The sequence below is a fragment of the Balaenoptera physalus genome (assembly GCF_965194825.1).
Source record: "Balaenoptera physalus genome assembly, chromosome: 6".
Lineage (NCBI taxonomy): Eukaryota > Metazoa > Chordata > Mammalia > Artiodactyla > Balaenopteridae > Balaenoptera > Balaenoptera physalus.
In genome coordinates this window covers 130,452,356-130,468,783 of record NC_138885.1, presented here as the reverse complement: position 1 = coordinate 130,468,783, position 16,428 = coordinate 130,452,356, and the positions used below count along the sequence as shown (strand labels likewise).

Below are 16,428 nucleotides of genomic sequence, written 5' to 3'. Positions count from 1 at the left end.
CCAGAACCTGCCGACCTGAGCTCACCACAGAGAGTCAAGTTTTGGCCCCAAATGACAGGTCTTTCCTTGTAATTTTCCAGCTAAACCCTTTCAAAAATCTTCTGAAAATTCTAATTATCACAACAAATATTTTCAAACACTAGCTTCTTAAAATAAAAATCTGCACAGAGTAGCAAAAAGTCCAGAAAATTAAAAGATGTCTATATTCCTTCATTTACCATAGACTATAACTTCCACAGGGAAATTTCCAAAAGTTGAATTTCCATCATTAACAGCTGAACCAAATCAATTTTCCCTTGCAGTACAAAAACAAAGGGGTTAATAGCAATAAAATAAAACCACCCCACAGGGATAACAGATACGGGGGAAAAAACAGATCTTGAGGGGAGCTTTTTATGGACAAAAAGTTATTGGAATTAAATAATTAAGATATTAACTCAAAGTATAATATAAAACAGTGCTGAAGGGTGAGACACACAGGCGGTGTCTTGTCACAGTCCTGAGAAGGCCAGTGAGTCAGGGAGCTGGGTTCTCTCCAGAGTCGGCAAACAATGGCCTGTGGTCGTTAGGCCAGTAAACTAAGAAGGATTTTCACATTTTTAAATGTTTGAAAAAAAATTTTAATGACACATAAAAATCATATGAAATTCAAACTTCAGGACACATAAAAAAAAAAAAGGTTTATGGGAACACAGCCACGTTCAACCATTTATGTAATGTCCATGGCTACCTTGTGTTACAACGGGTGGATCTGGGTGGATGAAACTGACGGTGTGGCCTGCAAAGCCTTAAATATTTACTAGCTTCCTCTTTATAGAAAAAGTCTGCTGATCCCTGTTCTAAACCAGATTTTACTGCCATCAGCTCTGTGTGACCTTAGGCTGGCCTCCTCCCTTCTCTGGATCCACCTTTGTAAAGGAAGGGGCCTGGAGAAGGGGCCAGGATGCCCGGCAGAAGTCCAGAACTGCAGCGAGCAGGGGCACCCGCTGGCGCCACCTACAGCCCATTAGGAAAATGGCAGGCGGGAGGCTGCCTGCGGAGGGACAATCGCTCACAGATCTGTCCTCATTGGCGGAGCCGTCCTCGTTGGTGGAGGGCTTTTAAATGAACTGTCTCCCCCACTGATGCCATCAATGAACAAAAACTTGGCTTCTACACACCTTTTACATGGACAGACCACAGCTCCAAATAACAACGCATCTTCCAGCGTTCACTTCAGGAATAAATGCTCCCCACAAAATAGAGGGAATGCAAATCACTTATTACCACAGAGAACAAGAGAGGACAGCCATGTATGGGTGTTTTAGGTCTGAAGGAAAAATAATGAAATAGCTTGTCATGTGCAAATCCGTCTACAGCCCATGAGTCACCATTCTCTACACCACTTCACAGGACTCACTCAGGCTCACTCCTTCTGAACCTTCACGCTCTAAAACACCAGGTAAGCAGATTTTTCACAGCTGAGGTAACCCACACCAAAGGAATGCAAATGACAGGGTAAAGTGGTAGGTTGTGCCAGCTCTGACCCAAGCCCCGGACTCCCACCCCGGAGATTCTCCCGGGGAGCCTCCTGGCCCAATGTTCACACCCACGAGGAAGACAGGGGAGGCTCACGCCCCTTCAGGGCAAAAGACTCAGCTGAAGACCTGTCATCTTTCAGCCTCCCATCCACCCAAGTGCCGCAGAGTGTGGCCTCTCCGTGCTGGCCGCAGCAAGCCCACCGGGGTGCGGCCGACCGTCTCCAGACACGCCCCCCGCAAGTCCTCCCGCCCTGCAGCCGCGTGTGGGTGCCGTCTAACTGCCCCCCCCCCCGCCCGGTCTGGGCCGGTCTGGGCCGGTCTTGGCACACTCCCCGAGCAGAACTCAGCGTACGTGATGTTCGGAGGCTGCTGAGCGCACACAAGGACTGGAAGCTTTCACTTCTTTCCCCTGGAGCCCAGCCCCCAACCCGTAAGGCAGTCCAGGATGGACAGCTGAGTGAGTAGAGGCCACGTGGAGAGGGCCCGTGGCGGACGCGATGCCAGCTCAGACACGGAGAAGAGCCACTGACACCCCAAGAGAGGCCAGCAGAAAACCGCCCGGCTGAGCTCTAGCCGACCCACAGAACTGTGAGCAGTAACGCAGCAGGGACCGAAAGCTCCGTTTCTGGACTAACTTTCCAAGGCAAGGAAGAGACTCAGAATAGTTGGCCCGAGTTTTCTATGTGGTGTCAAGAGCCTCCAACTTACTTCATCATCTTCATCTTCGTCGTCATCAGATTCAAGAACACCGTCCAATAGCTCTTCTACAAAGAAAAACATCAATGAATAACCGCAATCACAGTTGGGAGGCTTGGTCAACAAAATCCTTTAGCCGCTGCAGAGACACGTTAACACCCTAGTGAGAGTTAGGTTACAGCAAAACAGTCACGTTGCTGCTACCATTTCAGCCATAGTTTGATATCCTCCTAAGCAATTTTAAATATCTCTCTCCATTTTTATCAGAACACATTAGTAGTAGCATGAGAAAAATTAAAAGCCAACATATCATTTGAGAGTAACTTAGGGGAAAGAAAGTAAACTAGTGTTATTGCTAAGCATTGTACTAGATAGCGTCATACGTGTTATTTCACTTAATCCTCAGTGAGAGTTTGTTGACTTTTATTCCCATTTTATAGCAGATAGCAAATAGAGGCACAGAGGATAAAGGACTTTTTTGTGGTCACATTCCCAGCAAGTGAGAGTTGACATTCAAACAAAGTCTATTTCTAAATCCCATGATTTTTCCACAGAGGCTGGGGTAGTGATCATGGCAGGCAGAGTTCCCGAAGGCTCCCGTGGTTCATTGCTAGATCTTAAAAGAGTTTAAAAAAGAGGAATAAATTAGTAGCACAGTGGAGTCAGAGAAAGAATAAGCCTCTGTTTCTTCATCTGTAAAATGGGTATCAGACCTCCTACTTCCTAGGGTTGTTGGGGGCATTTTACAACAAACCAGAACCAAACCACCTGGCCCAGGGCCAGGTACACAGTAGGCATATGTAGAAGCTGGTTACTTTCTCCTCCACGAAGTCTTCCCTGATCCCTCACTGAGCAGTCACCTCCCTCTCAGCATTTTCTCTAGAACTCTCTGACAGTACTCACCACCTTTTAGGTCTGAAGGAAAAATAATGAAAAAGCTTGTCATGTCAAAATCCATCTACAGCCCATGAGTCACCATTCTCTATACCATGTGACTAATGAATGAATGGCTATGACTTGTCTGGGTATGTTTCTCACCCACTGCACTGGACGGTGAGTCCCCGGGGCCAGAGCACCTGACCTACTCAGCACCTTCCTTATTATCACTCATTTCTTGAACGGACGACATGAAAGTAAAGAAAGCCGGAAAGAAGAGGAAAGGAAATCAAACAGGAAATAGGAGGACAGAAGGAAACAAAGGCGCTGAAGAGACTGCCCAGCACACTTAGGAAGGCGGCGGATGCACGTAGACTTAACCAAACCGCAAAACCATTTCCTAAAAGGGAATGCGTAGAAACGCCGGGACTCCCGTTGTCCTCGACGCCGCCCTCGTTCTGAAGGGAAGGACTCCAACTGACCCGGCTGGACCGAAGCCAGCAGGACACTCGCAGGGCTCGCACGCCTACCATGGGCTGTGCCGGTGTCGTGGAAGCTACTTTGCATACTGGAGGATGTTGTGTCACCTGCATCTGGACTGAAGCCTAATAACCCAACGTCTATGCCCTCCCAGCCCCTGAACAGCACTGCTCCTTCCCACCTTCGGTAAGTGGCTTTCACAATGGGGAGGCTGCTATATTTACCAACTGTAAATTAAACCTTTCTTCTTCAAATATGGAAACGCCTTTTTTTTTTTTTTTTTTTGAATCTCAGATATTTCATGAGGCCACAGGCTAGTCCAGCCACACTGCCCCCTCCCCCTCCCCTGTGGGCTCAGACTCAACCTACTTTCGGAACAATGCAGTCCTGTGAACTCAAGTCCCTTACAAGCCTCTCAGCTCCTCCTCTCCGGGAGGACGGGGACACGAGCCCTGCTTCCCACACTGCTCCCTGGGCCGTGGGCCCAACAACAGGGCGCTTGAGTTACCAGCGTCCCTTCTTTCCTGAGGGCCCTCCGGGGAAGCCGGCTCCGCCTTGCTCTGCCCAGTGACCAGTCAGGTCACCCTGTCCTCTCTTTGGTGACCGGCTGGTATCTGCCGGTCCCCCTTGCTGAGCGCTGGAGTCATGGACAAAAGTCCCTGCTGCTGCTGGCCATGCACTTCCACTTGTCACATCACCAGGCCGGGAGTTCCCCCTTAGGCTTCGCCAGAGCAGTCCTTCCCCTCCTGTGGGGTTAGAGTTCTAAGATACATGGGAATTTTTGTACCTGAGGACCTTAAAACTCCACTAGAAAAAGAGTGCTAGAGGATTGAGATGGACTTGAATTAAGAAAACCCATGTACGTGTTTTCATGTTCACTAAAATAAAACAAGAAAGTCGATACTTAAAAAAAAAGACTGTAAAATCTAAAACTAGATTTACTAGCTTAAGATTCACCTATTTTAAACTAGTAAATGACTCATAACTCACGCTCGGCTATCAATTTCCCCTTGAGGATGAAGACTGGACTGGATGGAAACTCCAGCTCTCCCTCCTCTAGGTTTAAGCACGATGCTTGTAGATTCATTTTGACTTGATGGCTGTTGACAGGTATGCTAAGGTATTTATGTGTATGTATCTGGTCCTCCACCCAAATATTCAATGACTTTCTAATTTTGCTTCAAAGTAGCAGACTCCTGGGTAATCATCTCTGGAGTCCTGCCACTGTCCTATGGATACAGAACAGCTTCTGTGCTTGAAATGAAAAAGAACTACTGTAGGCACTCCATTTAAACTGGAACTTCCGGAGCTGAGCAGGTAGATGCCCAGTCTGTCCTGAACACACAAGGTTGTAAGGCTTTGGCTCTGTCCAGGACAACTTCTTGCTACAGCACATCCCTTACAGAAATGTAGACCGACCCCTCATCTTCACATTCGTCAGGATGCTGGTCCAAGGGCCAGCTTTATGTAAGAGGAAGAGATGTTTTCTTGGCCAGAGAGACAAGGCACCCTGCTTTCTGGCTGCCTGGGAGGAGGGAAGACTGATAAGGAAATAGAGGTGAGTGTGTCTTGATAGACTGACTGAAACAGAGTCAGCCTTGAAGAAGGTTCCCAACCCAAACCTGACCCTGACGCTGCAGAGGACTCCTGGCCTGGGAGGGAGGTCTCGGCATAGCTAGCGACCTCAGAGCAGACAGGCAACAACTCTTCCCAGCATTCCCCTGCCTTCCCAAACTGTGGCCTGCACAGAGAAGGTTAGGGAGTAACCTCGGCCAGGACTAAGGTTAGGTTTTATTTCCTTTTATTATTTTTTTCAATGTGCCCGCCTAGCAGAATGGAAGTGCAAAGTCAGAAATGCAGTTGCTGCAGGAAATACAAATCTGTTCCTTGCCCACCTGAATCTGGGATGAATTATACTTGCTCCATAAAAACCAAAGGGGAGGACATTCAAGTGGAAATGGGCCCCCAGCCTGAAGGCAGCCAAGGTTTAACCTCACCGGCCGCTCTCCCGGCCGCCTCCTGTTGATGGGGAGCTCTCTAACCCCCTCCTTCTGCCTCTCCATTTCTGTGTCCCCCCGAGGCAGGGCCGCACACTGGAGTCACCTGGGAGTTTTAAACACTATTCATACCTGGGGCTCCTCCAGAGATTCTGATTTAATTGGCGTGGGGTGCTACCTTGCGGGTTTTCAGATCTCCCCAGGTGACTGCCCTGTGCAGCCCCAGCTGTGAACCAGGAGCTGGGAGAGCCACCTGTGGGCTTCCTCCAGTGAAGGGCTTCAGGCTCTTCCCTTTGCTTGGCCTTGGTCAAGCTGCTGCCTTGGGATTACGGTAGAGATCAGGAGATTCATTTTTTACCTGTGTTCGTGTGAGGAACAGAATCTGTGCACTTGGACTTTCAGTGATGTGGACCAGGGCATGCAGAAAGACGTAAGTGACAAACTTGACCCTGGATGCTGGCAGTGCCAGGTGCCTCTGGCATGTGTACAAGTCAGGATCAAGGCATCAGGGGGCCACAGGAAGAGCTAAGAGCGTCCCCACCACCCGGTCCCACCCAAGGCTTCCTTTACCTTCCTTTCCTGCTTATTATGGGATGTGGGTGGTCACAGTTATGGAAGAAAGGGGATCACATCCTCCCACGTTGCTGGTTGGCAACATGAATTCTTCTGGAGTGAATGAACGTGGGAGGACAAGGGCCTTTTCCACGGTGGTGCCGGAAAGATTGGCATCTGTTTTTATTATCTGACCCTTGGACCCTGGGACAGCCGCCCTAGTGGTCTGGGGGAAATAATTAGGAGGGGGAGGCCCACATAAAGAGAACTTCCAGTTAGAGAAGGGTTTCTGCAACTGCTTTTGAACTCTTTTTGTTGACTATAAGCCAAAAGTGTGATGAGAGACTATTGATCATGGGACAAAGTGGCCTTGATTACCTGGCTGAACTTCCGTTTGTGGGTTCACTTGGGTCTCTGCACCTCCCTTAAGGCCTCTTGAATGAATTCTAAGACATGACAAGCCCCTCTAAGAAAGCCCATGTGTCTTTCTAGCATATGTGAATGATTCAAAGATACATAATAGATTCTTGCATTAAACAGACCTGAATTAAGCTGCTTGATGATAAATTCAATCTGGCGGATCATTTCAGCATTGCCTTCTTTGATGAAGCAGCAAAGGATGTCTTCCATTCCCTAGAAGCATGTGAGAGAGTAAGAGTTAACATTTCAGGGCTTCCCTGGTGGCGCAGTGGTTGGGAATCCGCCTGCCAATGCAGGGGACACGGGTTCAATCCCTGGTCTGGGAAGATCCCACATGCCGTGGAGCAACTAGGCCCATGAGCCACAATTACTGAGCCTGCGCGTCTGGAGCCTGTGCTCCGCAACAAGAGAGGCCGTGATAGTGAGAGGCCCGCGCACCGCAATGAAGAGCGGCCCCCACTTGCCGCAACTGGAGAAAGCCCTCGCACAGAAACGAAGACCCAACACAGCCATAAATAAATAAATAAATAAATAAATAAAATATTTAAAAAAAAAAAAAGAGTTAACATTTCAGTTTTGGGGTGAAACTACTTTTCAATGGAGTAGTTTCACCTAATCAAAAAAACCAAAAACCAAAAACCAAAAAACTTTTTTTTTCAGGAGGAAGGGATATGCACAATAAAAATCCTCTGCTCAGTTCTAAACATTCTTTTTGTTGTTTTTACAATTCACAAGGAAATTATTTTATTCTTGGTTGACTATCTGACCTAGTTATAACACATTTATTTTTTAAAAAGCTATTGTAAAATTTTACTGTGTTAAGTCTTCCTTTTAGCTTTGGCAGTATGTTGTTTGGGGAGGTGGTTTCTCTCCCATGTTTTCCTTGTAGTTATACACTGCCTTCTGGATTTTAGGGCCAAAAATGGTCTTTGAAAAGTAAAACCACATGTTCAGAGAAGTAAAAGAACAAGTAGAACCTCTTTTTAAACAGCCATCATTCTTTTTCTATCAAAATAATTATAAAGTCATTACAGTGTGTATTATTTACTACAAAACACTGACATCAGAATTTTCAATTTTGACTAACAGAATTCCAGGGACATGTAGAGGTAAGATACTGACTTGACCATAAATGTCTATTTCCCCTCCTTCCTCTTTTCTGTGGGACTTGAATGTATGGTTGGAGCTGATGAGGACTTCTTACCCCCACGAGGGGAAAGTGTATATGATATTGAACCCAAAGCAGAGGGAGCAGAGTACAGAGGTGCTGGTAGAGAAATGGGTCAAGTGACATGTGAATCCTGATCAAGCTGTGCCTGAAGCTTGCACCTGAAGCTTATGCCTGGACTTCTCAGTTACCTGAGCCAGTAAGCTCCTTTTTAGGTAGGCCAGTTTGGAATCAACAGCTCTAACTGAATCAAAGAAGAAGTGCCAAGTGCAGTTTTGAACGTGGTGAGTTCCCATCATCTAAAGCAGAGCATTACCTTCTAGAAAGGTTAAATCTGGATTGTAATTCTCATTTCCCCATAAACTAGCTGTGTGACCTTGGTCAAATTATTTAAGTCTTCCCAGCCTTTTTCCTCAACTATAAAATAAGGATGGCAACTCAAGTTAACACGAGATTTTTAAAGGATATAATTGGGTGTTGGTTATGTAAATATATATATTTGTCAAAGCGCATTGAACTGTATATGTAAGACTTGTGCATTTCACTGTTCATAATTATACCTAAAAAAAAAAAAAAAAAGCATCTAGTCTGACGACTGGCACATAGGAGATGCTTAATAAGCGGTTGAGACTGTGCTTGCTGTGTCTGGTAGGGGTTTCTGGCTCAGAAGAGAGAGCTGGTAGCTGAAGCAAGGGAGCAAACAAGGTTCGCGGTGGCCCCAGAGTGAGAAGAGAAGAGGGTCAGGACAGAGCCTTGGAGAACCTTTAGGTTGTTTCCTGTTTTCCAATATGATCAGTAATGCTGTGATGAATATTTCAATACATGAATCTTTGTTCATGTTTTTGTATGGAGCTTCAGAAGTGGAATCACTGGGCAAAGAATATTAATATTTTTGAGGACTATTATACATATTGCCAAATTGCTTTCTAAAAATGCCATATCAATTTATTCTCTCAGTAAGATTTCCACACTAATTTTTTTTTTTAAATAAATTTATTTATTTATTTATTTATGGCTGTGTTGGGTGTTCGTTACTGCACGCAGTCTTTCTTTAGTTGCGCCGAGCGGGGGCTACTCTTCGTTGCGGTGCACGGGCTTCTCACTGCGGCGGCTTCTCTTGTTACAGAGCACGGGCTCTAGAGCGCAGGCTCAGTAGCTGTGGCGCACGGGCTTAGTTGCCCCGCGGCATGTGGGATCTTCCTGGACCAGGGCTCGAACCCGTGTCCCCCTGAATTGGCAGGTGGATTCTTAACCACTGCGCCACCAGGGAAGCCCTCCACACTAATTTTGAAAGGCCCACACATAATGGATGCCATGCAATACAGCAAACAGGCTTACCAACTGTAATGGACAACTGTTAACTTTTGTAGCTGATGAACACTTTTAAAACAGCTTCTCTACAATGTGTTCATTTCCCAAGGCCGCAGCCAGAATGTTAGCATTCCCAGGCTCCCTTCAGCCAGGGTGCAGGCAGATGACCTAGGTCCTGCCAATCAAATGCACCCATGTGAGACTGATTCAGAAGCGGGCAATGTGAAGAATCAGGCACACGGGGAACACACGTCTTTGTGACAGTTGGGCAGGTGGCATCCCGCCCTTCAGGGACAGCAGAGCAGAGTTTCTGGCATTGCAGTGTGAGCTTGGGCCCGGGGCATTGGTGCAAGGCACGGTGGGGATATCACTGGAGCAGGCCCGTGGAGTGTGTGGGCATTTCTCCTGGCTTTGTGGCTTCTGAGCCCAGCTCCCTGGTTCTCCCAGAGACTCTGAGAGCCTTGACAGAGCATCTGGTCTGCTCCAGCCCAGGGCGCAATGTTTGGCTGGGGTTTCGATCCCAGGGAAGAGCTCCTGGCTGACAATTACTCCAGCCCTGGGTGCAGGAGGCCTTGAGGTAGCATTAGGGTGGCCCTCTTGATCGCATCTGCTCTCCGGCCCCAGATCTTGGTGGTCTCTTAAAGTTCAAATGGGCCTCAGGGCACACATGTATCTTTTTCTCCTTTTTTTTTTTTTTTTTGGTATTATTTTAAGACCACCACAGTGGCATTTGGTACTAATCTAATTTTTATGTATTCTTTCTCATTTTCCACAAGCACACAAATGTTTTACACAGTTGCAAACACAGAGTTATTATAATGTCATATTCTGCTTTTATCCCTCATTACACAATAAAGTTTCCATACTGTCTCATACTGCTTTTCTTAATTATCATCTTCAATAGCTACTATTACTGTGAGCAAAAGAACCACAATTTCATTAGCAATTCCTCTATTACCAGACATGTATGTTCTGGTTTTTCACTATTATAAAAATATTGAGGGCTTCCCTGGTGGCGCAGTGGTTGAGAATCTGCCTGCCAATGCAGGGGACACGGGTTCGAGCCCTGGTCTGGGAAGATCCCACATGCTGCGGAGCAACTAAGCCCATGCGCCACAACTGCTGAGCCTGCGCGTCTGGAGCCTGTGCTCCACAACAAGAGAGGCCGCAATAGTGAGAGGCCCGCGCACCGCGATGAAGAGTGGCCCCCGCTTGCCGCAACTAGAGAAAGCCCTTGCACAGAAACGAAGACCCAACACAGCCAAAAATAAATAAAATAATTAAAAAAAAATATATTGAAATGAGCCTCGTCATGCACACAGCTCTTCTCCTCTGCATCAATAACCAGAGGAAAATGAATGAATGCAAAATATGTAGGTTTTCATAATTTTTCACGTGTACTGCTGAACCTCCTTCCAAAAGGACTGTGCTGACACGCACCCGGCACGGTCTGAACGTCTGTTCTGCCACCTCTTGCCCGGCTTCGCGTGTGAGCAGGTGTTAGGCTGGTGAGATTACGGATCGTGTTCTCCTCACTGTCTGGCTTCCTTTATTACTGTTTTATAATAAAGGAAAAGGATGTAATACCCTCTATCAATCTAAAAACCTCTTCAAGGATAAGAGTGAAATGAGAGGAAATCTCAGGGTTTTAGAAAAGCTCTGTTGAAGCCATATCCTCCCCTAGAGGCCTCTCTTACAAATAAATAGGTAACTACTCAGGTGAAGTGTCCAAAACCTTCCTCCATTTGCTTATGACTTTGATCCCTGTTAAAATGCCAGAGGGAAGCGTATGCTACTTACACCTTTATCTAAGTGGTCTACGTTTTCTTTTCAAAGTCAGTAATTCAGAGGCTGTCTAGAAACTTACGTCAGAAACTATAAAGGAAGATATTAATGGATTTAACTATAATGAAAGCTGTCATATAACCAAAACCCCGTAAGTAAAAGACCAATGAAAAATTGGGGAAATATTGGTGATATATGTCAAAAGATGAATAGCCCTAATTTCCCTTGCGACTTCTTTGATCCAGAGGCAACTTAGAAGCGAGTGGCAGCCAGGCTCCAAGACGAACCCCCCTCCTGGAATGCGTGCTCCCGGGCCGTCCCTCCCACACTGCACCCGAGCCGGTCCTGTGCCCACTTCTGAGACTGGGTCATAAAGGAGACTGGCTGCTGTCTTGCTCACTCTCTGACTCTCTAGGGTCCCTCAGGGAGAAGCCAGCTGCCACGTGGAGAGAAGCCCTATGCGGCAGTCCCCTGGCCAGGAAACAAGGTCCCCAGACAACAGCCAGCACGAGAGCGAGCTTGGAAGCGGATCCCTGGGCCCTCGGCTCCCCGGCTGAAGTCTTCACTAAAATCAAAGGAGAGACTCTTGGCCAGCACCACGCAGCTAATCTGCTCCCCAACGTCTGTCCCATAGAAACTGTGAGGCGGTAATTTTTTTTAAGCCATTAAACTTTGGGGTAATTTTTTATGCAGCAATAGAAAACTAATTCAATTGTACTGTTTAATTTCCAAACATTTGGGGATTTCCTAGATGCCTTATTATTATGTTTATGTTTTTCATCATTATTTATTCAACCCTTTTTCTGCCCATTACCTCTCTCCCCTCTCCTTCTGGGGCTCCAATGACAGACGTGTGAGACCTCCGGATACTGCTGCACAGGGCTCTGAGGCTGTCCCATTCTTCCATCTCTTTTCTCTCTGGCCTGGATGATCTCTAAGGGCCACCCCTCTCGTGTCCGACAACAGCGAGTCCCTTCCCCCCACTTGGTGCCTGTCCCTTTCCTGCCCTTAAGTCCGCCTTCTCCACCCCTGTGCCCTGGATGTCTGCCCTTCATGCTTTTGGACTCCATGTCACCTCTGTTCTTTCTTTTTCTTCAACCTACATGTTTTCTTCCTTGTTCTCTGCCTTGGTTGGCAATTCCTCTCTTTGACCTGAATGACCATAATGCAGAAATTAATCAAGTTTATCGTCCCCTGTTCTGTACTGAAAAAGCAGATTTCTTTTTCTCTTTAAAAGCAGTAGGCAATTATGTTTCATTGTTTACCGTGACCACACAGAATGGATCTGAAATAAGTTTTTGTCTCTGGCATAACTGCTGATGTAACTGTAGATGACCCATTAGAAGATTTAGTAATTCTTCTAAGTAAGCAAAGCCAAGTGGAAGAACATGCTTCATTGGTCTCAAACTGAATTTAGCCTGTGTTTTGACGATGGAAATACATTTAATCCCTTCATTCTAAGCATTTAATACGCACACATGGTTTCACATGTCATAAGGAAAAAGGACAAAACTCCAGTGGTTTTGATTAGATCTAGAAACGTTTGTCATCTCAAAAGAAGATGCTGATCACCTGAGGTTTGTTTTAAGCTTCCAATATAAACACTAAAGTAAACACATTAAATATTCAGTTAACTCTTTTCCAACCAGACAGTTTTATCAGTTTTATCTGTTCCACCTGGTTGCTATCAGAATGCCTGCAGATTAGAGGAGTGTTTTGACTGCCCCAGGTCTCACTGCCACAATTCTTCCAGGAAGCCTGGAGGTGAATCTGGGTGATGATTTTCTCCGTTTCATCATTTTCTTGCTAAGCTTCTCCTACTATGAAATCCATAAGCATTCCCAAAGCCCCCAATTAAAATGAGTCACTTAAATTTTTTAAAATGTCTACAACTTTCCAAAAAATAAACCTGCTAGGAACTTCTGACGCTGTGGTTCTTAATCCTGTCGGCTGGGATCCCTTGAGAATCTGATAAAAACCACAAACTCTCTCCCCAGAAAACTGCAAATATGTATTTGGGATACAATTTCAGGGAGTTCAGAAGCTGTCTGAAGCCCTTCCCTGGGGCCCCGTCAGGAACCCCTTGTTCTAATAGCCTCTGAACGTGGCACTGACAGGAGCTGACCGATCCCACAGCACGTTTTCTTACCATTGCTCTTGCTTCTTCACGAATGGATGGAATAGAAAGGATACTGTACAGAGCTCCATTCACATACGGCTGTATCTTTAAGGGGAGAGAAAACAGTCATTTGCAGGTTCTCAAATACCATACAACTCAAACATCACACACTACCCTTGAGAACGGCCTGGCTAGCGAGGAAGGCGAGCACTGCCACCTTCACAGCTCCCTGAGCTCCAGGATGCAGGTCTCCAAATGACAGACATCTCCACTGGCACGTCCCAGGGCAACAGCTAAAACTAAGAGTTCAAAACCAAGGGCATCATTCTCTCCCGAAGCTTACTCCCGTTACATGTCATTGCTGAATTAATGTCATCCTGATGACTCAGGCTAGAACCTTTGGAGGCATCACTGATTCCTCTCTCTTCTTACCCTCCAGTGTTGGGTCTCCAAGCCATGTTTAGTGGGAACCCTTCTTTTCCATAGGTGCCGCTACAGTCCTTGTTCAGACATCATCGTCCATGACCTAGGCTACGTGAGATCTCCAAAAGGGCCTCTCTGCCTTCTATGTTCACCCTTTAATCCAACCATCATATCATTGCCAAGATTCTACAGCATGGGCCAAATCATCCCTCCCCCGACCTCGGGAACCTTCCGTAGAAACTACCTGGAAAGTCCTAACTCCTTACTATAGAACATAGGGCCCTTCAAGGTTTGGCCTCTATATCACCTTCCTCTGCTCCTCCCTTCCTGCCACTTGGAATTCACACTACACAGATTCCACTTCAGGGACTGCCCCCCACACCCAGCACGCTGTGACATGCCCTGGCCTGGTTCTAGCAGCTCATCTTGCTGGGAACGCTCTTCCCATATATGTCTATCTGGAAACCTATGGTTCATCCTTTGAAACTCAGCTCAGGGGCTTCCCTGGCAGTCCAGCAGTTAAGACTCCGTGCTTCCAATGCAAGGGGTGCGGGTTCAATCCCTGGTCAGGGAACTAAGATCCCACAGGCTGCACTGTGTGGCCAAAATAAATAAGTAATTAATTAATTAAAAAATAAAACTCAGCTCAGACATATCTCAGAGGAAGCCTTTCCTGAGCCCCCAGACAGGCTGCTCTGCTCCCTGTACATACCTCCCTCCGCTTCTGCACTGGATTCAGCATTTATTTACTTACCTGCTGCCCTGCGAGGCTTGCAGGATCTCAGTTCCCTCACCAGGGATTAAACCCGGGCCCTGGCAGTGAAAGCCCAGAATCCTAACCCCTAGGCCACCAGCTAACTCCCAGGATTTAGTATATTTTTAAACTTATACTTAGGTCTCTCCATGAGCTCTTCAGGGACAGGAACCATGTTTTACTCACATAGGTAACCCTAACATCAAGCCAGACAGGGCACGGTACACGGCAGCCGCTTGATAAATGGGCTTTCCCTTTCGAGCGGACTGCATGCTACATACGGTCTCTCCGCAGCAGTGGGGGCGGTCTCATTTCCCACCACTCTTTTCCAGAACTGGATTTCTTACCACTTTTCATTTCCGCTAATCTAATGGGTAAGAGAAGACATCCTATAGTTGTTTTTATTTTCATTTCCCTGACTACTAGCAAAACTGAAGATCTTTTCATATTTACAGACCATCAAGATTTACTGTTCTGTAAACTGTCCATTTATACACTTTATCCTTTTTTTCCTGTTGGTTTTTTCTCTGTTTGACTCTTAATGTATATCAAGAGCTGGCTAAAGAGGGCAGATCTTTGTGGAGGTTTTGGCTTCAGGTGCAAAGTTATGTCATGGTTTCCACAAAGGCATTTGTAGAAAGCGGGTGAGAGAATAATCATAGTGTGTGTTAGCGGATCCAGACCTCTATTTTATTGAAAAAGGGCTTGCCGCCCATTGGCTAGAGCACCACACGGATGAGAGCAGACGCAAGGACGGCCATCCTGCGGACAGTTCGGCAGGACTCTGACCCAAGACTGACACGTGGGGTGAGCCAGCGGTGACGGGTGTCTACGCCCCAGGGAAGCTCCGGCTCGGGCCCTCGAGGGGGAAGTGCGGCCACGTCCGCCGAGGACGGCTGTGGCAGCAGAGGGGTGAAGGCAAGCAAACGGGGCACCCCTGGGGGACTGGATAAGTGAAACGGGAGGGCTGCCAACAAGGGGCTCCTGTGCAGCAGCGAGAGTTAACGACCTACACGTACATAAAGCAACAGAGAAAGGTCCTAAAGACGCAGTGAAAATGGAAGAAAAGGATGAGATTTAGAGGGCAATGTTATTTATACAAATTGAACACACCCATAATATTAAATATATTTTCAGGTTACATACATGTCCATGGCCATATATGAAACCCAACAGAGGAGTGTCAACATGGGGGGAGGAGTGAAGCAGGGGGAGGTGACCAGGAGGAAGAAACAACCCCCGGGAGGGAGCAGCACAGGCCAGCGAACGGCAGTCGTGCTCACAGCGGGAAGCCAGGGGACAGCCTCCTGCTCTGGGTGCCAGAATTTAAAAATGATAAAAGCCCTGACGTAGCTTATACAAATACCTGGAAGAGGGCAAGTGCAGTAAGTACCCCAGGCCACCCTCCCCCAAGCCCGGGGCTTACGGCGCTGACCGGGTACCTCGTGGTTTTCATGGCCGAGCAGATCCGAAAGAACTTTCAGCACGAGGCCCGCCACCTTGGCACACATGTTCTTCCCTTTAAGAGGAAAAGAGAGAAACAAAACAGGACATGTCTAAACTCAGAGGCACAGTTTCAAGTCTGGCAGACTTGAATATGAACCTTGGCTCCTCTGCCTGTGAGCTGTGTGACCCTGGATGAGTCACTTCACCGATTTGGGTCCCAATTTCTTCCTCTGGGGTCCCTTGGGGATTATTAATGTCCACCTCAAAGGGCGATGTAGAATTAAGTAGCTCAGTATATCTCAGGATGTTAACACTAAAGTTTCCCAAAGCAATATGAGAAAAGGAGACAGGAGCATGAGACAGAAAGAGAGCATCAGTTTTTTGTTTTTTTGGGTTTTTTTGGCCGAGCGCCACGGCCTGTGGGACCTTAGTTCCCCGACCAGGGATCGAACCTGCGCCGCCTGCATTGGAAGCACGGGGTCTTAAACACTGGACCACCAGGGAAGTCCCGGCAGCGCAGTATAGGGCGGCACACTCCCAGTGCTCAGTAAGTGGCGGCAGTTCTTATTATCAGGAGGTCAGAGCTGTTCACTACACTGAAAGCTCGATGAGTCAAAGAGCCATGCTCTCCTCCCAAGTGCACACGCCATCACTTAAAAATCCTACAGCTATTTCAGAAATTCCAAACATCATCATGACAATCGCTGCAAATAAACTGATGATAATAAAGAAAAGCCAATTATAATCTGATAAATGTTTTAAAGCTAGGAAATTTGCATATGCTACTTTTTTAAAAAAGATAGAAGTAAGTCATTTAGTCAGTCAACAACACAGTTAGGTGGTTCAGATTCCAAGGCGTCTGAGGGTGAAGGAGCGTCTAA

At 46.9% G+C, this 16,428-nt stretch overlaps 1 protein-coding gene across 1 annotated transcript in view; it reads right to left on the bottom strand.

The window, feature by feature from the left end:
• The window catches only part of ARMC9 (armadillo repeat containing 9), a 160,046-nt gene that overhangs the window by 79,374 nt on the left and 64,244 nt on the right, over positions 1 to 16,428 (bottom strand). The window contains 4 exon segments of the mRNA XM_082466172.1: positions 2,229 to 2,284; positions 6,664 to 6,754; positions 12,955 to 13,029; positions 15,544 to 15,620. Coding sequence (XP_082322298.1) covers positions 2,229 to 2,284; positions 6,664 to 6,754; positions 12,955 to 13,029; positions 15,544 to 15,620 — 299 coding nt within the window.